Source organism: Amborella trichopoda, chromosome 6 (assembly GCF_054954075.1).
Source record: "Amborella trichopoda isolate Santa Cruz 75 chromosome 6, AtrichopodaSantaCruz75HAP2 v2.0, whole genome shotgun sequence".
NCBI classification, from domain to species: Eukaryota; Viridiplantae; Streptophyta; class Magnoliopsida; order Amborellales; family Amborellaceae; genus Amborella; species Amborella trichopoda.
The window spans coordinates 42,893,502-42,917,797 of NC_142341.1; the positions used below are offsets into that span (position 1 = coordinate 42,893,502).

At 35.6% G+C, this 24,296-nt stretch overlaps 2 protein-coding genes across 2 annotated transcripts; both read right to left on the minus strand.

Annotated features, from left to right (window-relative positions):
* Positions 1-5,228: 5,228 nt before the first annotated feature.
* LOC148781788 (scarecrow-like protein 18) lies at positions 5,229-7,641 on the minus strand. The gene has a single exon (XM_088870965.1). It carries the CDS (start codon positions 7,412-7,414, stop codon positions 5,912-5,914), a length of 1,503 nt encoding a protein of 500 aa, XP_088727091.1. The 5' UTR covers positions 7,415-7,641; the 3' UTR covers positions 5,229-5,911.
* A 5,026-nt stretch (positions 7,642-12,667) lies between these two features.
* Positions 12,668-15,965, minus strand: LOC18438698 (uncharacterized). The gene is made up of 3 exons (XM_020670120.2): positions 15,708-15,965; positions 14,077-14,235; positions 12,668-13,935 (listed from the first exon to the last, which is right to left on the minus strand). Exons 1-3 carry the CDS (start codon positions 15,807-15,809, stop codon positions 13,924-13,926), a joined length of 273 nt encoding a protein of 90 aa, XP_020525779.2. The 5' UTR covers positions 15,810-15,965; the 3' UTR covers positions 12,668-13,923.
* Positions 15,966-24,296: the final 8,331 nt, after the last annotated feature.

Below are 24,296 nucleotides of genomic sequence, written 5' to 3' on the forward strand. Positions count from 1 at the left end.
CTGCATAATCTGCAACTACATAACCAACAACTTCCAAAAATTGAAGGTATGTGTGGGAATTTTTTTTGAATTGAGATTAGTCTATAGGTTGTAGAGATTACATCCCCAAAAATTGAGATCTAACAAATATCCCTAGCATGTGATTTGCCCGAGAGAGTAAATGGATAATATACTTTCGCAGGAGTAGGAAGTCTTTTGGCTTAATATCATTGCCCATAGAGGAAAACAATAGTAGTGGAAAACAATAGTAGTCCTTTATGTGATTATTAGTGGGTCGATCCGGGCTGGAGTTTTTTTTAAGAAAACATCATATCTTCCTCTATTATCTTTTAGTAATGGGTGTAATGGGCGTAGTTTGCACAAGGTGCCAACTTTAAACAATCAAAGTAAGAAGAAACTCGGTCAGAGTATTATTTAGAAGATTAAGAGATAAGACCTTGAATACCTACATGAAGTGAAACTTAGTGTTTTAAAAGCCAACAATATAGTTCAAATCAGGAAGTGCTAATTTGGATTGGGAATCGACCGAACCCAAACTGGTTTCAAAAAAATATAGGTAATTGATCATTTTTTTATTTTTTTTTATTTTTTTAAGTTTATCAAATATCTTTTTAGCTGCCGCATCTCCCCCAATCCCCGTTAGTGAGGAAAATCCACCCCGATGAACTTTAATCTTTTTTTATTTTTGTTTTTAATATATTTTAGATAACCAATTTGGACCGATTCAGATCAATGATCAGGCGATTGTACATTGATGAAACAAAAGTACTCACCATTGCTTTAGCATTGAAAGCTTTAAATAATAAAAAGGCAACTAGGATGAAGAAGGTCTAAGGGTTAAAGTCGTGATGTGATATGAGCGATGGAAATGGGTGGCCCAACCCTACTAAATTGAACCTGAGGGCCGTTAGGCTGGTTTTGAGTTATGGATCAAGCTCCATCTAGGAGCTGGGCTGCCTAGCCCAATAGTACATTCCTTTAGCCCTAATTGGGTCGGCCCTCTAGGGTCCCAAGCTATGGTTGGGCCAGCATGGCCTAGCCTACCCCTAATGCTAATCCCACGTCAATGACAAATTAAACTCTAGAAGAGGACACAAATGAAAATTAGAAAACTCTATCCCATAATGGATGAAAACATTGGGCATCTGATGCGAATAAAATCAGGAAATTAAGGGATAGACGATGATAGGATTAGCAATTGGGTGTTTGGATTAAACTTGCTCTTAAAAACCTTAGATAAGGGATTTGATGGTTAGGTTTTTAGGATATGTTACATTATATTTAACGAGAGAGAGAGAGAGAGAGAGAGGGGATTTTGTTTGGTGTTTTTTTTATTTTTCTGGTCAGTTCTCTTTGTTTGTTTTTAAAAGGGGAAGTACTCCCTCTATGAAAGGATGGTAAATTGAGTGAGGAAATAGTTTTTTTTTTATTTTATAAAGAACTCTTTTGGGTGGACTCCCTTAGAGACTTAGATAGAATATAATTTCTTAGCCTTTTATTTTTTAACTTTTTATTTAATATTTTCTTCCTGCATTAGTTGGTGTCAAAGTGAAGAAGATCCAACCATCACAATGCTACCAAAATTTAATCCTGATATAGATGATCGCATGCCACAAACTTAAGACCAAACTCATGGAAGATATTTGAAGAGAATTTGCGAAATAAATCAGCAGTTGTAACGGTTGGAAAGTAATGTTCATTGAGAAAGTGCCTCTAATTACATAGATTTTGCATCAATAATCCCACGACCAGCTCAGGGTGCCGATCCTACTATAAGAGTAAATTTGTGGGAAAGATCCTCATCCTATAGAGCGTCCACGAGATCTTGACTTTAAAATTGATCTCCCTTAATTTCATGGTAAGCTCCATATAGATGCCTTTATTGATCAGTTGAGTACAGTTAAATTTATTTTAATAGAGTGACTTGCTATAGCAGTGTAAGGTTAAACTTATTACAACCAAGCTCCGTGGGTATGTTGTGGCCTGGTAGGATTATAGGTTAAACTTATTACAACCAAGCTTCGTGGGTATGTTGTGGCCTGGTGGGAACAATCTAATAATTGTGACTTTGTAGTGGAAAGGAAAAAAGTTTTGACTAATAAAAGATGAAAAAAAATTGAAAGAAAATTTTTTTCCCGTTGGTCAAGAGCAAATTTCCTTTTAAGATCTCCAAAATCTCCGTCAGAATGAAAAGAAAATAGATGATTATATTGTGGAATTTTATAGGCTTGTGGCTCGAAACAATTTCCAAGATACTAAAGGGCAAATGGTTGCTCGGTATGTAAATAGGCTTCAATAAACCATTAGGGATGAAGTCATTCCACATCAGCCATGGACCTTAAGTGTGTAGGGATCTCGAGAACCCCTCAGCTTGCGGAATCGAGAATCCCAAATACCGGGATCCCATCAAAGATCGTATACTCAATTGGCCAAATGTGAAGTAGATGCATACAATTATAAATCGAGTGCGAGAAATAAAGCAAATATAGAAAGCACACCACAACAACACACGATTTACGTGGTTCACTCCATAGGACTACATCCACATCTATCACAATGAAGATTACAGTTTTGGGTCACCTATCTTTAAACATCGGTAAAAGACCATCACCGATCTTCCTTTCTAAACCTGCTCTGCCGACCGAGCAACACCGCCGATCAACATCCTCTTTCTCACTGCAATACTGTTACTAAAAAGATAACATCGAGAGCAACATAAAGATTTTATCTATCTAAAAGTGGAAGTTAACTAACCCAAAACTCATGAGAATACTGCGCCTCTCTCAAAGGCCATATCTCTCTCTTGGAGATCCATTCCCATAACCCCCAAAAGGGTAACCCTCAAAGGATGGATATTATGTCCTCCTTCACTCTCTTATAAAGATATCACTTTCTTGCTTCCCAAGAAAGTCAATTGTCTATTTCCCATAATACTTTAATCTTTAAAAAAAAAATATGGGTATAATGATTTAGCTATCACCAAACCCAACAAAGTGAACCTTTTCAAATTACTTATCAATAGATATCAAATTCCAATGGAGCACTGATAAGCGTTTTTTTACTCATAAAGAGGTTTTATGCCAACCAAAATTCAATGAAAAAAAAATAGATACTTCAAAGGTTAGTGTAATGAGACAAAATATCGTAAATATGAATGCCCAATAAAAAGGACAAAAGTGCACTTGGCTAAAGAAGTGGAAGATGTTCAAGAAGTTCCAAAAATATTCCTACATGGTAATGAAGGGGATGTACTTTGAATCAAGTTAGACTTTTTAAAATTCGAAGTAAGCTTCTTTTAATCTCGAGAGAATGATGCAATAAAATTAAGAAATTAAAAAAAAATTACTTTCTTTTTATATTTTTGGTTAGTTTTTTTGTTCATATGGGATAGATGATGTTGGGTGTTAAAATCCTTTTATTTATTTATTTATTTTTTAGGTGTGAGTTGTTTAAGATATTGTAGGATTAGCAATTGCGTGATTGGGATAAACTTGTTCTAATAACCTTAGATAAGGGATTTGATTCTTGGGTTTCTAGGATGTGTTACATTTTATTAAACGTGAGATTGAGGGAGAAATGGGGGAGAGAAAATTGTAGGCAAAGAGAGGATTTTGTGGGCTTTTTATTTTTTATTTTCTCTTTGTTTGTATTTAAAATGGGAAGTACTTCCTCTTTGAAAGGGTGATGAATTGAGTAAAGAAAGAGTTATCTTTGATCTTGTGAAGAGGTTTTTTCGGGTGGACGCCCCTGCCTATCTCATCCTCTTATTTTTATTTTTATTTCATATATTCTCCATGCATCATCTCTACTTGAGCCCAATTTAATAGAAAACATGGCATAGTGAAGCATTCATTACTCTTGCGTAAGCCTCAAGTTAGGGTTAGCCAAGGTCATGCGGCCCTAACGATCATGGGCGGCCTAGCCTATCCTATTATTGGATCTAATATAGAGGAGATGAAAATTAAAATAGTGAAGATGTATTTGAATGTGAATAGTAGGACTAGCATGCATGCACACTTGACCATTCAAGCAAAACTCATTATTTATATATTACTTCACATAATAAGCATAAGAAAAGACAAACTAAAACTATTTACTTTTGGCACAATGAGGGCACAATCACCTTAGCCATTGGAAGTGAAATTGGGCGGTTGAGATTGTGCCACTGATTGGGTTCAATGCCCAAAAGAATAAAATTTAAACTTAGTAACACCTCCCTAAGTTGTCAGAATTCACATTAGTGACTAGATAATAATATAATCATCTTGTACCTAAGGTAATAAAATCTTATATTACATAATACTTAAATATAATTTTCCTCTATATATGTGTTACAAGATCTATATGGAATGCAAGTTTAGTAATAATAGGAATACAGTCGAGGAAGTAGTTAAGATTGACTATCAAAAATACTAAAAAAAGCACAGCTTCGATATCTTGAGTCGATAATCCATGAAAATGGAGAGATTGAGAAAGATGTCGCATGTAGAATTAGAGCTGGGTGGGCAAAGTGGAGATGTGTAACCGAAGTTTTATATTGTTGCTATATACTAATTGAACTGAAGGAGAAGTTCTATAAGACATCTGTGAGACCAACTTTATTTTTTGAGATGGAACGGTGGGTAGTCGAAAAATAACATACTCATAATACATGTAGCTAGTATGATGATGTTGAGATAGATGAGTAGGAATATAAGAAAGGATAAAATTCGACATGAATACATTTGAGAGAACTTAGGTGTAACTTCAATAGGTGACCAAATGAGAAAAAATAGAATTAGGTGGGCTGGCCATGTATAATACAAACTTAGTGTAGTATCTGTTAGGAGGTGCAGTTGGTTAGTCGAAGGCTCAAAAAGGCAAGGGTATCCCAAAAAGACATGATTGGAAGTAATGAAAAAAGATACGGGGACTTACGACCTCAATGAGAATATGACTCTTGATAGAGCAGAATGGTAGACCAAGATTCGTGTAGCCGACCTTAAACAGATGGGAAAAGGCTTTAACCTTGATGATGATGATATGTAATACAATATCTATCGATGACACATAAAACTTAATCTCACTCTATCATACATAATCTAGTCTCTCTCTCTTTCTTGAACGTTAAGTAAAAATTCATTGAGTGAATGAAAACAGTATAAATACAGAATGAGAATACAGAAAGAAGAGAAGGAGAAATATGAGGAAAGACAAAGAAAATAAGAAGATAAAAAGAAGAAAGAAAATAGAGAATAAAGAGATGAAAAATAAAATAAGAAGAAACAAAGGAATGTACAGTAGACAAGTATAGATCTGGATCCATCGAGGTAGCTGCCGGAGCTAAGGCATCCACCACACTATTTATCTCCCTGTTGACATGAACGAATTCCAAACAAGTATAAGAGGAATTCGTCCATTGACGATGCCCAATACAAGGGAATAGAATTAGGCTATTTACACCATCCAATCACATTAACTGAATATCCTTCCCACTACCGGTTGAATATGCTGAGCGGGAAGTTTGCAGACCCCTTTCTTGAGTGCCCATAATTCGGGCTTATTTATGTATGTGCCATTGTGAGTATACAACTCTCTCAACAAGCCCCGAAACCTACAATATGATATTCACTCCTTACATTACCATCAAAATTGAGCTTCAACGGAGGGCATATCCAAGTAACATCCTTGAGGATTTGAGCATTTTTTTGGAAATAAGAGATCTTGATTATTATTATTAAAGAAAAATTCTTTGGGAACTCCTTTGAAGTTCAGTAGGTAACAGTGAGGTTTTCCTGAATTTCATTCGGGAACTCCAGAATTATATGGGATGGCTTTCAGTAGGTAACAGTGAGGTTTAATTTCTCGAGAGAGAGAGAGAAAGAGAAAGAGAGAGAGAGAGAGAACACATGCACAATACAACATACCCTTCCTAAAGGCACATCCAAGCAGAAACAGAGTGCAATGGTGTGCCCTTCCACCCAACTGTCAAAGCCTTCCCATTCATCTCCAAAGTGCAAGAATCAGCATTCCTATGATTCTTCACGATTAGACTTGCCTGATACAAGGCATCTTGGCTAAGCTCGACCTCTTCAAAACGCAACCCCTTCAAAAATTGCCTCCACACATCGACCCCAACATGCCTGATTTTTCTTTCTTCTCCCTCTCTCCCCACCATGCTTTGAATCCACTTACCCATGCACGCTCTCTCTATCACCAATCGATTCACATCATTGGAGTCGAAAAAAGCATCAAGAGAATCAAAATAAGCACTGTAGTAGAACAAAACCTCAATGAATCTCTTCACGAATGATGGCGAATTATGTTTCCCTTCCACTTCAGTTATAACCATTATATTGGATGGCAAGCTTCTTACAACTTCGACCAGATTCTCCAAACAGTGGGGCTTAACCAGCATGCTCCTCAACACCAAAGGTGCATAAACAGCCACCCATTCTCCATCTTCCATTGGCAATTTCTCTCGCATCTCTTCTCCCATGTCAGAGACAACAACCAGATTGAATACAAAGGGAAGTTTTAGAGTTTGTGCAAAACTGAGGAGCTGGTTACCTGCTTCTTCCATCCATGCTCTGGAATTTCCCACCATGGTTATTTTTAGAAGCTCAACGGGGTGATCAAGCCTTCCTGAAAGGCTCTGCATTAGCACGGTCCACTGCATCCCTGTTCTCACTTCAAGGTCAATCAAATGAATTCTTGTTGAAGAGCCCATTGCATCAAGAATAGCTTGAATTGCGGTGAATTGAAGGACTTTCATAAAAGGGACGACCTTGCAAAATGCCATTGTAGCAGGGTGAAAACCCATTAATATTCTCTCGTCATCCTCTGTCTCTTGTGTGGTAGTCGGGTTCTGAGATTTTGCCCCTGTTTTTCTCTCTAAAATCTCCCAAAGGGCATTGGCGAAATAAAGGACTAGTCTCTGAATTGGGCTTCCAATTGGTGAGGACTTGAAATCGCAGACCATGAGAAGGCTCTTTGCTCTGTCAAAATGCTTGTTTTCGATCTTTTCAGCTGACGATAAGAGCAAGTGGATTAGCTCTATGTTCTTCATGTCTTCATTGTTGATGTTCGAGAGCTGGGGATTGAATTGAAGAGAGAGGTTTTCACCATTGTAGAGGTACTGTTCCCCCGCTATCCTAATCACTTCCTCTGTGGAGAGCTTCCTTCCTCTTAGAGTTGGGTTCTCGAGCTGGGTAACCTCCTTAATTTCAGAGCTATTGCAAAGCCGTTTCGTCAAACTACTGTATGATTTTAGAATCTCTAAAGCAGTTAGGGATATTGGGTACCTCTCTTCTTTCTCATTCTCTGGAATTTCTGCTTGCACATTGTCATAGTTCGAAAACAGTGGATTTCTGGGGGGGCTTGATGCTCCTATTCCATTGCCGCCTTCATTTATTTCAGGTGTTTCAAGTCTCATGGTGAAAATAGAGAGAGTTTCTGATTGATTGATAGTTGAAAGCTGAAAGTGGAACTGGGAACACGTCTGAGAACCCCAGAAGTGTTTATGAGGCTGTCTTGAGCTTTGGAGTCATCAAAAGTTTCAGACGTATTGGTACTTGGAAACTAAGAAAGATTTGGTAGAATTTGAGAAGCTTTGGAGTCATCAAAAATTTCAGAGGTTTTGGTACTTGGAAACTAAGAGTGAGTTGGTTGAATGTGAGAAAACTAGGGAGGTGGAGGAATCAATGTGTGAGAGAAGAGTTAATATCCATATTAATCCATATCAAATAGGACACTTCGGTTTATTCCACAGCGGCAGGGAACTGATCGATGTCAATATTGATTCTGTTCCAATAAAAGTATGAAATTTTCTTTTTTCTTTGAGGAAAAAGTTAAAATAACTCCCAGTCTCTATTTAAAAAGAGAAGAAGTAAACCCTCACCTCAAAATTCACTGAAAATTGTACATCCAGTAAGAAAACTTTTAAATCAAGAATCTCCATAGTTGGGAAGAAAATTAATATTTTAAGCCTTAAAAATTATTTATATTGTGACGCATTATCTAGACCATCTATTTTAAAGTGTTACACAATTTTGCAAGATTTGTACCCTTTTTTTTAGCAACAAGTTTCATAAGGGAATGTTGAAATAGAGAGATTTATCATGGCCAAAGCGTTTTCTAACCATTATGCTAGTGTTTTCTTTTTTTTATATATTTTTTATAATTTTCCATGTTTTTTTAGTATTTGTTTGGCCTTGGCGAGTTGTACACCTAACTCATCAGAAACGCACCTCGCCCATGAACCGAGGCTGAGTTACTCAGGCGAATCTGGGTGGAGTTGACTTAGTCCTCGGCCATTGCTTGAAATTATATACAAAGAAGCAAATTAATGGCTGCATTATATGAGAGGAATTTTTTTTGTTATACGCTTTGTTTTATCTGAAATTTATCAAAATACCCATAAAAAATTTCCAATATAACGCTTTACCTATAACTTTTGATTTGATTTCATTGAAATAATTCTAACGGTAAAATTTTAAAAGCGTAATAATTTGCATAAGGTTGCAACCATAAAAAATCAATGTAAGGAGTAGTTCCAAACTCTGATGTAATTTTGGTGTCAAAATTTTTTTGAATGGCCCTATAATATGTTTTCATCTGATTATAATTTTTAAACTCTAAAAATGTTTCAAATCAAGGAAATCTACAAATGTGTCAAAATCTTGAATATGGACAGTCTAGATAATGTGTTGAAAGATACACCATTTTTAAGAATTGAAAATAAAATTTTACAGATGGTTTTCAACATTGAAATAACTTTCTCTTATTCATTTTTGAGACGCACCTTAATTCTACATATCAACCTAATATAAAATTTTTCCTTGTTAAATTATTCATTTCTTGTAGATATTTAATAATTTTCCTTTTTTTGTTCTTCAAATCTATCTCCCCCATCTCAATTCATCCCTCAATGGGTAGTGATTTCATGCAAAGGTTGCATAGTGATATAATGCAACAATCTTTAAAAACTATGTTAAGGCCATTCATTTGATCCAATTTTTCAAATATACACTCTTTTCATTCTAATGAAGGATCATAAAAAAGAAAATTTCGAAAATGGAACCTAAAAAGTATTCTTTTAGCTCAATTAACATAGGCCGTCCATTTTGATAAGATGGTTAGATCTAGGCCTTAGATGAATTTTTTCTTTTAAAATTTTTTTAGATGGCTTATTTATCATTAGATGAACAATATTAAAAAAGAAAAAAATGATTTTGAGTTTGTAAAGGCTAAGATCTTGAAATTCACCAAATGAATGGTCTAGATTCATTGTTGGAGGGGACTCATTTTGACCGTATCTAAGGTTCAAATACAACATTTTTTTTTTAGGATTGATTATTGAGATGAAGAGAATGTGTACAAAATTTTAAGTCATACAAATACCACAAACATAGATTTCTAGAAGTGTGGTTGCATTATACTATAATACAACCGTTACATGAGATCACTACCGTCAATTAACTACTTTTACACAAGACGAAATTGACTAGAAAACATAAATTTAAATGTGTCTTGCCTTTTGAATAAAAATTAATCATCAAAATTTCAAAAGGAATAAATTCTCATTTTATGAGTAAAATTTATAATTTCTGTGTGATTTTGAATTTTTTACTTCATATATAAAACTTGGGCAGTGATTTCATGTAACGGTTGTATCAAAGTATGATGCAATGACACATCTAGAAAATCATATTTGTGGTATTTGTAGGATCCAAAATTTTGCACACACGCTCTCTTCATCTCAATAATCAATCCAAAAATAAAAAAAGTTCAATTTGAATCCTAGATATGGTCAAAATGGATTCCTCCAAAAATGAATCTACACCATTCATTTGGTGAATTTCAAGATATTAGCTTTTATAAAATCAAAATAATTTTATTCTTTTTTAACATTGTTCATCTAATGATAATAAAGCCATCCAAAAAAATTGGAAATGAAAACTCCTTTTAAGGCCTAGATCCAAGCATCTCACAAAAATGAACGGCCTATGTTAATTGGGCTAAAAAATACTTTCTAGTTTGTGTTTTCAAAATTTTCTTTTTTGTGGTTGTTCATTAGAATGAAAAGAGTGCATATTTCAAATTTTGGATCAAACAAATGGCCATACCATAGTTTTTGAAGGTTGTTGCATCATATTACTATACAACCGTTGCATGAAATCATTGCTCATAAAACGTAGTCAATTGGAAATAACAAAATCATTGAATTTCTAAACTACATAATAATTATAAACTTTGTCAAATTATAATTTTGCTAATCACTATATTTTGGAAAAGAGTTAATTATTAAAGAACAAATATTTTCTAATTATTAACGATTAATTCAAGTTAAAATTTGAACATAATATCAATGTAATTTCTTTTGGAACACACTTTCATAAATAAAGCTTTTGATACACTAAGTTGCAACCAATTTGAACACTTCAAAGTGCTAGATAAAAGAATAGCAATGCTTTTAAGACAATGTTGATCCAACTTAGAATCGCCGCATCTAAATCTATTTTTAGGGGGCACTAGGTCAATTACCTCTATGTATCAGAAATCGGCTAGTTCTTTGAGAGAACATGATGGTTATGTCAGTGAACCGGTCAATCCAGCCCCACATTTTTTTTTTTTAATTTTTTCTAGTAATTTTTTACTGGTAGATTCTCTCAGTCGGATCATAGACCCGGTCGGAGACTCACCCACCCAAACAACCGATTTCCTGGATGGGCGTTTCACCTTGCTGATCCAGGTTTTTAAACAGTGGATAATTGAAAACGTGGAATATATGCCCTCTATAATAAAAAATAGTAATAATTTAAATTTAAATCAGTTTATTAATTATTATTCTTTCTTGATTATATAATTTCAATCACCTTTATATATTTAACAGATTTTATAGAATTTGAGTTTTAAGACTATAATTTACATTTTCTGAAATAATATAAAAAAATAACATGTGATCCATATATTGTCTTTAGTAAATAAACACATAGTTGCCATGTTTCTTCCATGAACACATGGTTTACCATGTTTCTCCCATGAAGACATGGTTTACATGTTGGCATGCTTCTTCCATGGTTTCATAGAAGGATTTGCATGGGGACCCTATCTCTCATGCGTATGTCTTTTCCTCTTCATTACTCTCATTTCTCTCACTATTCTTTCCCTTCTCTCTCCCCTCCCCTCCCCTCCCCTCCCCTCCCCACTTTTATCTCTTAACCTTCTCTCCTCTTATCTTTATCTTCTCCCACAATGGACCCAAAAAAAAAGGGAGAAAGAAGTGGCAAGCTCCCCAAAACTCCGAAAATATAGGAAGAAGAGATAGAATCAGACCAGCCAGAGGAGTTGGAGCAGCCGGAGGATGGAGGAAGAACCGGAGCAAATTGGGAAGGAGAGCAGCCGGAGAATGGAGGAAGAACCGGAGCAAATAGGGAAGGAGAGCAGCCAGAGAATGAAGAACCAGAGCAAATAGGGAAGGAGAGCAGCTGGAGAATGAAGAACCGGAGCAAATAGGGGAGGATTCGAAGGAGGAGGAGGAGCAGCCGGAGAATGGAGGAGGAAAAGAGCAAAGAGGGGAGGACTCGAAGGAGGAGGAGCCGAAAGAGAAGGCAGAAGAGGAACCAACGCAAATGGAGGAGGAGGCAGAGGTAGAGTCGGAGGCGCAGGCAGAAGAGGAACCAGAGCAAATAGAGGAGGAGACGAAGGAGGAGCTATAAGAGAGGGAAGACGAAAAAGAGGCAAAACCAGACGAAAGTCACGTTATTCGGTTCTTTCTTTGGCCAAGTTCAGGCATGGGAGGACGCTAGGGGATGGGCTGGCCAAGTTCAGTCATGGGAGGATGCTAGGGGATGCGCGAGTGGAGGGGAGGAATCAGATTCCGACTCCGACCCTGATGACTCCCCCGCTTATTCGACTCCGACCCTGATGACTCCCCCGCTTATTCGACTCCGACCCTGATGACTCCCCCGCTTATTCGACTCCGACCCTGATGACTCCCCCGCTTATTCGACTCTGACGACTCCAACCCGAGTCCAACCCTGATGACTCCCCCGCTTATTCGACTCCGACCCTGATGACTCCTATTAGTGCTTTCTTCTTCGCCCCGCTTATTCGACTCCGACTCTGATGACTCCCCCGCTTATTAGACTCTGACGACTCCAACCCGAGTCCAACCCTGATGACTCCCCCGCATATTCGACTCCGACCCTGATGACTCCTATTAGTGCTTTCTTCTTCGCCCCGCTTATTCGACTCCGACCCTGATGACTCCTATTAGTGCTTTCTTCTCCGCCCCGCTTATTTGACTCCGACCCTGATGACTCCCCCACTTATTCGACTCCGACCTGATGACTCCTATGAGTTCTTTCTACTTTTATGATTGTTACAGACTCCGCACCACCCCACTTATCCGACTCCACTGACGACTCCTATTAGTGCTTTCTGCTTTTGTTTTGGATACAAATCGTATAGGTTGTATTAGTTAATAATTTCTGCTTTCTTGTTTACAGGATTTGTTTTGGATTTAGGTGGGCATGGTTTAGTGTGTTTACTGTTTTGGATCCTTTAGGTTGATGTATGTCCAGTAAACTTTAACTTCATAGTTTATATCACAACAAACCCATTCTCTCCTTACTAAAACGAATAATAACTGTAACATAGCTTCTCTCTCTCATTTCTTTCTCTCTTTCTAAGTATTTTAAGCCATAATTGAGCAACAAACCAAATTAATGACAGTAGATTCATTTAAAAGCTTTATGGGGTCTTATATAATGCATCAATACTCCACCCAAGCTCGTTTGCCTTGTTACAGGCATTAAAACATGCATTCAATTTGGAAATTCTACCTGTGTTTACAATATAAAGAAGAATGATCATTCTAATTTGCAATTTGCCATATATGTGCCATTTAGCTATTATTCTCAATATTGGGCAGACAAATTACTTTTGGTTTAATGGAACACCCCAGTCATCACCAAACATAACAAGACGAAAATAACATGAAAGTCATTAGGTCCAGTTTATAAGATAAATTTGGATACTAAATGAGCCAGGCCATGGATATTTTGAAATCACAGGCGATGTAAAGCTTTTGGGAGTTTTTTGCTGTCCATTCTATTTGGGCCTCTGCCCCACTGTTGCGGGGCCATTTTCTGCACAAGTTAACATTTTCAAAAAACTAATAAAAAAAGAACACTCAAACCCATGATTCAACAGAGCATGAGCATAGAGATCCAATATAGTTAAAACAGCAGACCACAAGCCAATCCACTATCCCTCCCCCCCCCAATTTACTTTTGAGGACTCTTTTTAGTGGATGTATTCTGCGCTATTGCATGTTCTTCTTTCTTTCTCTTTCCCTCAATGCAATAGGTAACACCCCGTGATTTCTTTGTTAGGGCCTCAAAATCAGAAGGAGAAGTGATCGATCTTTGAAGGCAGGCATGGGAACAGTAACCTACTTTGTCAACGATCACTAGCTTTTTGGAGAATGCTGCCATCGGAGCTGCAACTCCTGCAGCTTCACCGACAAGCAAAAGAGAGGCAGATCTGAGTGAGAGAGAGAGTGGGGGGGTATATTCTCTATCTAATATTCTTGGCATGTGAAACTCGATCACCAACTTCTCTATGTCCAGCTCTTTGGTCTCTTTTAACGCCGGTTTTGATGATTCACTAAACCATTTTTGTTTCATTCTGTGTATTGAACTTTTAGGTCACACCGCTCATCTCCAAAGCAATTATTACATATTCCACTTTACAAACGCAAGTTGATTTTGTTTGATTTGTCTGTTGGTGAACCTAGATTGCCTTTGTGTGTGGGTGAGAGAGAAAGAGAGAGGGGTTACCATGAGTGATGAGTAACAGATTTTCATTGGGGAATTTGTCTGCAAGAGACCGAATGACTCTTTTGAGTCTTCTGCACGACACTTTCTGTTTCTCGTCCTATTCCGGCAACTATTCAATTTTACACAAACACCAAAATTAACAACAGAACTGTAGCATCAACTGATTCAGTTTTAAATGAGCACAACCAATTAACAACAAAAATGAAGCAGGAAATAGATGGAGAGTGAGAGAAAGAAAGAGAGAAGACACCTTTGGGTACACACATTCAACAGAGCGATCAACAATCCCCTGAGGTAACAAAGCATCAAGCTCAGAAACATCAGGGAACCAATTCCCATCTTTAGAAATCACTTCTGGCTTTATGGACGGCCCACACAAGGCTTCACAAAGTCCATACTCTATTGAGACCTGCAAAAGAAAAGAAAAGCTAATGAAAACAGTGCCAGCATTGAAAATGTCTGAAGGACTTGAACAAAAACCAAACAAAAAAAAATGCTCTGCTCGATTACATTCTTGTTTCTCTATCACATAATTAATCTGCAGGAATTTCTTTTACAGGGTATACCTACATTTTGATACTGTTATGACATGATAATTCATCACATAAGAAAATTAAAATTTAAAATTTCTAATCTTTAGCTGAAAAAATGACAAAATTTTACAACGTTACTGAAACAAAAATGCAAAGATAATCAGCAGAAAACTTTGGGAAAAGACAAAAGGACAAACATGACATATAGTATCTCATCAAATGTAGTTAAGTACCAATTGGAAAAAAATTATCACTTCATGGACACCTAAAGATCAAATTAAGCCTATCAAGAATAATGCATTATGTAAGTGTAATTTTCAACAACAATAACCAACTGTTTGTGTATGTGTGTGTCCTGCATATGTATCCTTCAAGAGTTCAACTGCATTATGTTCAACAAGAAACGGGAGACGAGAGTTGTGTCACTACCAAGTTCAAAGCACTACGCAAAGTCAAACAACTTTCCCAAATTGGCCCACCTGGCTTGAACTCACTTACTAGAGACACCACTGTTTATATTTTTTGAAAAGTGATAGATAGAAAGAGGCTTTCAATATCCATTAACACCTCGTGATGTAGATAAATGGAGACATAAATAGAGAGAAGAAGGTGAAAGACAAACAAAGATGCCCTGGTTGACCCCAATTTTAGCCAATCTTACAATCCTTCCCTTAAAGCTTATAAATGTGAAGAACCCGCTAACAAGACTCAACTCAACAGATTGTATTTCTCAGTGAGTCAAAAGTCAGCTCATCCAACTTGGCCTCGCCCAAGTTACTCAGACTGCCAAGATAAGAACCAAAAGCACGGGAACCGCTGACCATGGTTGGTTCCCAACGCGTTACTGAGTATGGCTGTTTCCCATTGGTTTTTAATGCTTAAGGACTAGGCCGAGTCTATCAGAACCTCAGCCGAATTTGTCAGACCTGATTTGGGCTCCAGACACGGATGGGTCTTGATCAGAGATAGTCCCTTTCAATCCTAGTTTGAACCTACGACATCGGGTTTTCGAGACTACCGAACTGAACTAAGAACTAAGAGCGCTTTCTAAGTGATTTCCAATGCCCATAGAAGAAGTACTAGGAAGTAATAGGTAGGGATGACAGGATTTGAACCTGTGAATTTTGCACTCAAAACGAGACATTTTGCACCCAAAACAAATGCTACCTTTCCCTTATTTTTGGTTCATTTACATTCGTTGTGAGCATTTTTGGGTCTCCTTTGGATATTTTTCGATTATTGGACGGGTATTTTTGGTTCAATATAAGGGACAGGTTTTAGGTTCATTGATACCTAAAAATTTTAGAGAGACAAAACCATAAAAAGTTTAGGGCTTCAATCATCATACCTTTATCTTAGTTGGATCAAACACCACATCCTTACTGGTGAACTCAGCAAGGTGCTCCATGAACTCTGATGGATGAATCTCCAACGCCCCAAGCTTAGTCATGAACTCATGAAGGCCCTCCTCGCTTGCACAGAGAGCAGCAATGACCACCGAAGCAGCTTGAATACACCTCAAAAATGGAGAAACCAGAACCCTATGTATCTGAAACCCTTCCTTTCTAAGTATTCCTCCACTCCATAAAGAATTGAACGTTCCTGCAATGGTGAGAGGAGGCTCCCGTGTCCAGAAAGAACCGGGCAATTCTCAATAGTAGACTCGCGATTTCGTCCGACTCACCCGAAAGAACGCGGGCGGCACAATGTTCTTCACGGGATTTCAATTTTTTTTATTATTTTGTGATCGATTTTCAATGTTTTCAGCCTTATGAACGAATCTTACAGGCTTTAATTCAAATTTTGAATCATTTTCATTTAATAAAACGAATTAAAACCACCGTTTTTTATCAACAAATTTGGATCGAAGAGTGAGTTTTAGGGTTTCTGCCATTTCAGTAATTTCAATCGAAATAAAGCTTCATTTTTTGTAAAATTTCAGACTGAGTGATTGTAAGAGTGTTGGTCAGATTTTTGTGTTCATAATTACTGATTATCTTGGAGGAATACATATCAATTTTGAGTTGAAGGCACAAATGCACGAAGAACAGGTAAAAACTCTGTTTTTTTTTTTTTTCCGCCATGCGATCAAATCCAGTCAATATTTTACAAATCATGTATTAAATTTATAGGGTTTTGATTCTTTGTAGTGTTGTTTATCATTAGATATATTCAATTTGATTATATTTTTTCAATTTGAGTTGGATTTTATAGAAAATAAGAGTGATGTCTGTTAAAAAAAACAGTGGACGGTTTTTTTTTTTTTTTTTTTCCTCCATTTGATCAAATCCAGTCAATATTTTACAAATCATGTATTAAATTTAGAGGGTTTTGATTTTTTGTAGTATTGTTTATCATTAGATATATTCAATTTGATTATATTTTTTCAATTGGACATGGATTTTATAGAAAATAAGAGTGATGTCTGTTAAAAAAAAAGTGGACTGTCTTTTTTTTTTTTTTTTCTGCCATTTGATCAAATTCCGTCAATATTTTACAAATCATGTATTAAATTTATAGGGTTTTGATTCTTTGTAGTGTTGTTTATCATTAGATATATTCAATTTGATTATATTTTTTCAATTTGAGTTGGATTTTATAGAAAATAAGAGTGATGTCTGTTAAAAAAAAAGTGGACTGTTTTTTTTTTTTTTTTTTTTCGACATTTGATCAAATCCAGTCAATATTTTACAAATCATTTATTAAATTTATAGGGTTTTGATTCTTTGTAGTGTTGTTTATCATTACATATTTTCAATTTGATTATATTTTTTCAATTTGAGTTGAATTTTATAGAAAATAAGAGTGATGTCTGTTAAAAAAAAAGTGGACTGTTTTTTTTTTTTTTTTTTCGGCATTTGATCAAATCCAGTCAATATTTTACAAATCATGTATTAAATTTACAGGGTTTTGATTCTTTGTAGTGTTGTTTATCATTAGATGTATTCAATTTGATTATATTTTTTCAATTTGAGTTGGATTTTATAGACAATAAGAGTGATGTCTGTTAAAAAAAAAGTGAACTGTTTTTTTTTTTTTTTTCACCATTTGAACAATTTCAGTAAATATTTTGTAAAGAATGTGTTTATAAGGTTTTGATTCGTTATAGTGTTGTTTATCATCTCATGTATTCAATTTTATCTGTTTTATTGAATATGAGATTGAATGACTGATATCTGTGAAGAACTGCGTTTTTTTTTTTTTTCCCCTCAATTCAATCGATTTTATTTAATTTTGATAATAATGTGTTAATATTATAAGGTTTTGATTCCTTATAGTGTTGTTTATGAAAACATGTACTAAATTTGATGTGATTTATTCGATTGAGGTGAATTTTTTAGTTGGAATGACTGATGTTAGGTTGGTTTGTGAAGAACTGGGTTTTTATTATTATTTTTTTCATGATCAATTTTTTGGAGAAATCGTGATTTTTTGAAAAATTGTTTTTGATTATCATGAGAAATTAAACAATATTTTTAATTTTTATTGTTAAATTTCTAGTTCAAAAAATTGCATGTTGATAGAATATTTATGCAAAAAAATACATGTTATTATATTTTTAATGCAAAACTGTATTTTTGAATTTGTTGGTAATGCAAAAAACTACATTAATAAATACATGTTGTTAAATTGTATTATATTTTTAATGCAGTTTTGCATTAAAAAACTATTTTTAATTTTTTAAAATTTTAATACAAAAGTACATGTTGTTAAATTGTATTATCATGAAGAATTAAAGTGAATATCATTGTAAAAAAATTGTGGCATGTTGTTATATTTTTAATGCAAAACTGTATTGTTTAATTTGTTGTTAATACAAAAAAATACATTAACAAATATATGTTTTTAAACTATATCATATTTTTAATGCAGTTTTGCATTAAAACAGTATTTTTAATTTTTAAAATTTTTAATACAAAAAATACATGTTGTTAAACTGCATTATCATGAAGAATTAAAGTGAATATCATTATAAAATATCATGTATGATAATTATATTAGCTTGCAATTATCAATTTTATTATTAAATTTTTAATGCAAAAAATGTATGTTCTCGATAATTGAGTTGTAGGCATGTTACGAGCTTGTTTTTTTTATTATATTATCTTGCATATTTGTAATTGAGATGTATGAATATTTGGCATGTGTGACTTATACAGACTTTTTTTTATCTATAATGTTGCATAAATATTTTTTTTTCCTCAGTAGGAACTAATTCATATTTGTCGAAATGAAGATTTGTAACAAGTCCATATGTATTGGCATTGTGAATTACTATACCATTGTAAATATATTTTTTATTGCTACTATATCAATGTAAATTTATTATTCTTTATGTAGTGGCTGATATAGGTTATTTTTATCTATAATGTTGCATAAATAAATTATTTTTCCCAGTAGGAATTAAAATATTTTTGTCAATAGAAGTATTTTGCATTAACTAACAAATATAACTTTATAAACTACCCCTACATATTATCACTACATATGGTGATTATTTTTCATGTTTAACTGTCAGGTTAATTTTTAACCTTTTACACTTTAAAGTTGAACCATGGCAAGATCTGCAGAAGACCTTGCATGGCAACATGGGGTTAGACTTGATCCCAACAAAAAAAGACAAATTTATTTGTAATTACTGCCAAAGAGTGATAAGTAGTGGGGTACATAGGTTCAAGCAACACTTGGCAAGGGTTAAGAGAGATGTTTCTACGTGCAATAATGTCCTTAATAATATAAGAAAGAAGATGGCAGCATTGCTCAAGGCTATATCAAAGGAAAAAAAAATTGCAAAGCAGAGGATGGATGAGGAGATAGCTAATTTATATACGCCATCAAGCGGGAATGATCTAAAAGAGCAATATAATAATGACTTGGAGATGGCCACAATAATGAGTTTACGTGAAACATACCAAAGGGAATGCGGGTTTAGAATGCCTGGTGGTTATGACATGGGCATGCATGGTGGGCCTAGCTCAGACATGCATGGTGGGCCTAACTCAGACATGCATGGCCCAACTCGAGCATGTATGGCAGGCTCAGCTCAAATATGTATGGAGGGGTTAGTGGCAATATGTATCAAGAAGAATCAGACGTTGAAGAAATTGTTTCTAGGTTACCTAGGAGTGCCAATATTGCAGGTCATGGGCGTATAAACTCATTTCTCTCAAAGCCTAAGTCACAACAGATGACCCTAAAATGCATGGTTAAAGGTACAAGAAACATGTTGGGGAGATATGTTGGTAAATGGTTCTACGATAAAGGGATCCCCTTTGATGCAGCCAATAGCCCATATTTTACACCTATGGTCAACGCAATCCAAATAGCAGGGCCCGGGGTAAAACCCCCGACGACATATGAGCTCAGTGGGCCAATATTAGATGAAGAGGTGGAAGAAGTTACAATGTGGATTGAAGAATATAAACAGAGTTGGCCAAGGACATGCATTACTCTCATGAGTAATGGTTGGTTGAATAAAGTTAGCAAAAAGGAGTTTTTAAACTTTTGGCATATTCCCCAAAAGGTACAACTTTTTTGTCTAGCAAAGACATATCAGGGACGAAGAAGGATGCAAACTTCTACGTACGACTATATGATCAGATAGTGAAGGAGGTGAGAGATAAGCATGTAGTCTAGTTTATTACGGACAATGCGCGTGCATGTGTTTCTACGGGGCAGCAAGTTGATGGATAAGAGGAAATATCTAGTATGGACTCCGTGTGTTGCACACAACATCGATTTTATGTTAGAGGAGATCGGTGAGATCAAAATGTGAAGGAGACTCTAGAGGAAGTAAGGTTGGTGTCGAGATTTATATACAACCACTATAAAATTTTATTTCTGTTTATAGAACACTCTAAGAGAAAAAAGATAATCAGGCCTGCCATAACCCGCTTTACGACCGATTATTTAGCTGTGGACTCCATTCGGGAATCTGAAGGTGCATTAAAGAGATTGTTTACCTGTGAGGAGTGGTTAAATGACCACCTCTCGAAGTCCAGTACCAGTATAAAAGTGGACTGCATAGTCTCAAATAGGAGGTTCTGGTCTCGATGTTCCAGTGTTGTAGAGGCCACTGCCCCTTTGGTCACGGTGTAAAGAATGGTGGATGCTGACAAGAAAGCTACCATGGGCATCCTTTATGAAGGTATCGAGAGGGCGAAATTAGCTATTGGGGAGAAGTGTAGTTTTGCTAGCAAAGTGATCGAGATTATAGAAAGGAGGTGGAACACCAAATTAGGCGTCCAATTCATTATGCTGGTAAATATATATTTATATAATTAAAACGTTTCATTTTAAATCATTTTTTTTATGAAATTGTAAATGACATTTTTCTATCTATATATTTTCTAGGTTACTACTTCAACCCAAAATTTTTCTATTTGATACTTGAACATCCCTACAAGATTATGGAAGGAGTCAGATATATTATTGCAAGGTTGGAGAGAAGCCATCGAAACCAAGTAGCAGCAATACAAGAGGTATTATTTAATGTTTAGGTAAGAACTTCATTGAGTTGTTATATTTGTGAAGAATAATGCACTGAAACGAAATATATTTGTTTTAGCTTGCTATGTATAGGGATGCTATAGGATCCTTCAGAATCAGACTTGCCAGGAATTCTCGAACTAAGATGGATCCAGTTTATTCCCTCGCCAATATTTTGTTCATCCATATATTTAATCTTATGAATTGTTCTTGCCCTTACAATGCTTTTTGCATTTTAATCCAGCTGAATGGTGGGAGATATATGGTACTGATGCACCTCACCGAAAGAGGATAGCAATCAAGGTGCTCTCCCAGACATGTTTTGCTACTAGCTGTGAGCACAACTAGAGTACATTCCACTGGTTGCACACTGCTAGGAGGAATCGACTCGCTTCGAAGAAGCTTCATAAACTAGTCTACGTTCATTATAACTTAAATATTTGAGAGCAACAAATAAGAAGGAAGCTTGAAGACTATGGGCCGATAAACTTAGACACAATATTTGTCACAGACACAGCAAACCAATCGGTAGTAGAAGAGGAGGAGCCAGTGTTGCACAAAAGAGCGTTCCTTGAGGCAATCGGTGAGGAAGATCTTGAAGAAGGTGATAAGCAGCATGAAAAAGGAAGCAGCCAGCCAACGTATCCACAATTTGTCGGAGATGTCGATGATATTATACTTAATGAGGGGGAGTGGGAAGGGGGTCTAAGGAAAAATGAGAGAGATGATGATTCTGAGGCCACCCTATCCCAGCCATATTATTCACATATCGAGTCCCAACAGCAACAGTGTAGGGATGAGCACGACAGTGTAAGTGAGCTTGAAAGATGGACAAGCTTTGGGGATTTTGGATTGGGAACACAACAGAACACTAACACTCAGGGATTTGGATATAATCAGACGCATGCTAATATCGATGATTCGTTTTTAAATCGAATCAATGAATTGTCAAACGAATTCAATCAATGGCACCAGCGTGACCAAGAAGAAGAACGACGTTGTCTGTCATTTTATTTTTAGATCGTATATTACTAATTGTATGCTTTATTGTAGTCCATGTATGTTGATATACTTATTCCATGATAATTCTATGTTCATCCTTTTGTGTGATGTAAATTAAATGGTAAATAGTAGTTCATACAGGGAAAAAACATACCAATATTCGCATATTCATGCAAAGAAATGAAAATTCTTAATCGAGTACCCTCATTTCTTATTGAATTCCTAAAAACTAATATTTATAATGAATTTTAATAATTTTTTTGGATTTTTTTGAAGCTTTAATCTGACCGATTCCCGATCCGGATCGTCGATTTACCGATCCGGATTGCTTTTTGAGGTGCCCGATCCGGGTCACCGAACCGCTTTGTAAACCATTGCCATAAACATATTTTATTCATTTTTTATTAATTTTTTTGTACCCAAACAAATTTAAAAGATACATTGTTTCTAAACCTCTCTCTCTCTCTCTTGAGATGATTCCCTTTCTCTCTCCCCCTATCAACCTCCCAAACCTCATCCATCTATCGAATTTTTCAAACTCCCCTCCTATCGCCAACCCTGATCAGGCCATCTCCTATCAGGATGAGGCCTCCATGGCCACTTTTTCTTCTGTTTCTCTCTCTTCTCCTTCACAACCAAAACTTCCTTTTTCTTTCCCCTACCGAAACTCGAAAAGAAACTGCTTAAAAATGAGCATGAAGATGGTTTCTTGTGCTACTGATTTCTCCTACTTTGAATCTCTTTGATGTTAAGAGCCTCTCATAACTGGTAAACCTTGCAATCTTTGAAGGGATCGATTAAGAGAATAGGATAAGCTCTTTGATCTCCCCATTTTAGAGGTGAATCTCTCTATGTTGAAGCTTTTGCACCTCATTTCCTTCAATTTTTTTCTCTCTATAAAATTGACTCTCTTAGTTCCAAGGATGACTTGAACGCGAGAGTGCTCTCTCTCTATCTCTAAACCCCTCTCTTTCTTAACATGATTATTTTTAGTTGCTGTGATTTGGGATAAGAGAGACTATGATTAAGAGAGATGGATTTGGGAGAACATAGGAGAGAGAGATTCGGGGAAGCATGGGGAGAGAGGGATTCAAAGAATCATAGGAGAGAGACGTGGGGAAGCATGGGGAGATAGAAAAAGGATGGAAAAACGAAGAGACAGAGAAGGATCTCCAAAAGTAGAGACAGAGAGGGGTTGGGGAGATTTACATGGAGAGAGATTGAAACACGTGAAGAGAGAGAGATAGAAAAAAGATGTCTTTTTAAATTTGCTTGGGTTAAAAGTTGGAATACAAACAGATAAAGTTATTTTCGGGTTAGAAGATAGGTTTTGAAATTTTGGGTTTGGAAAGAAATGAAAAGTTGAAAATAGGGTCTAAAGAAATATTTTCCCTCTAGTTTAATATTTAATTATAAAATTTAAAGATTAAAACATAGTATGGATCAAACATATCTATGAAATCTTGAAAATCTTGAAAATTGACGGTCCAAACACTATTTCTAAGAATTGAAATCCAGTTTTTTCTCATATCCATGCATCTTTGATGATCAATTTGAGGATATTGAGGCATCAAAATAACCTCTTCTAGTGAAATTTTTGGGGTGGGCTCTAATTTGATTGTTTAGAACCTCGACTCTATATAAAATTTTTCCTAATAGTTTTAGTAAAGTTTTAGGCGCTCCCTCTTCTTAGTAGGTAGCACCGAAAAGAAATATTTCCGACTCTGTCTGGGAACCGAGTGATGCTGCGCGATTGCCTGGTTTCGATGTTTCTTTTTTTTTTTCTTTTCAATTACCTCAATTAGTTTGTGGCTTCAAATTGGTGATTCACCAAGCCAGACCAGTTTCCTATATAGGCGATTAACTTTTAGCCTTACCGGAAGCATAAGATCTTATAATGAGGGGCTGCATATTTTTTGGTAGTGTCTTAAAAACCGACGATTTGTATCCGAATTTGATAATCTGAACTAGGAATCATCTAGGATTAAACTAGTTACATTATGCTATCAATCTCTGCCTGGTACCCCCTTAAAACTTATCGTTTTATTTTCTTTTTATTTTTCTTTTAAACTTAACTATTGTTTTCTTAAGTCTCTCTAAATCCGCAACCCATAAATCACTATTTTGAATTTTAGTTTATTTTTCATATTTACTATTTTTCTAGATTACCTATTTAAAATCTATTTGGACTGATCAGGATTGACAATCCAAAGATCTAACAAAGATATGTAGGGTGGACAATCCACCTGGGTCACCGGTTCCTAAAAATTTAGCTTTTAGGAAACATATTAGTTTGGAATTGACATTTTTTTAATTAAAGGGTGCTTCATGTGTTCAATGATTCTTTTGGGTACTTTAGCATTAGGAATCAAACTTGAAGTGTAGAGTTGCTAGTGTCCACTACTAACTATTCATGACCAAAGCCTGATTTCCAATCCTAGTGAAA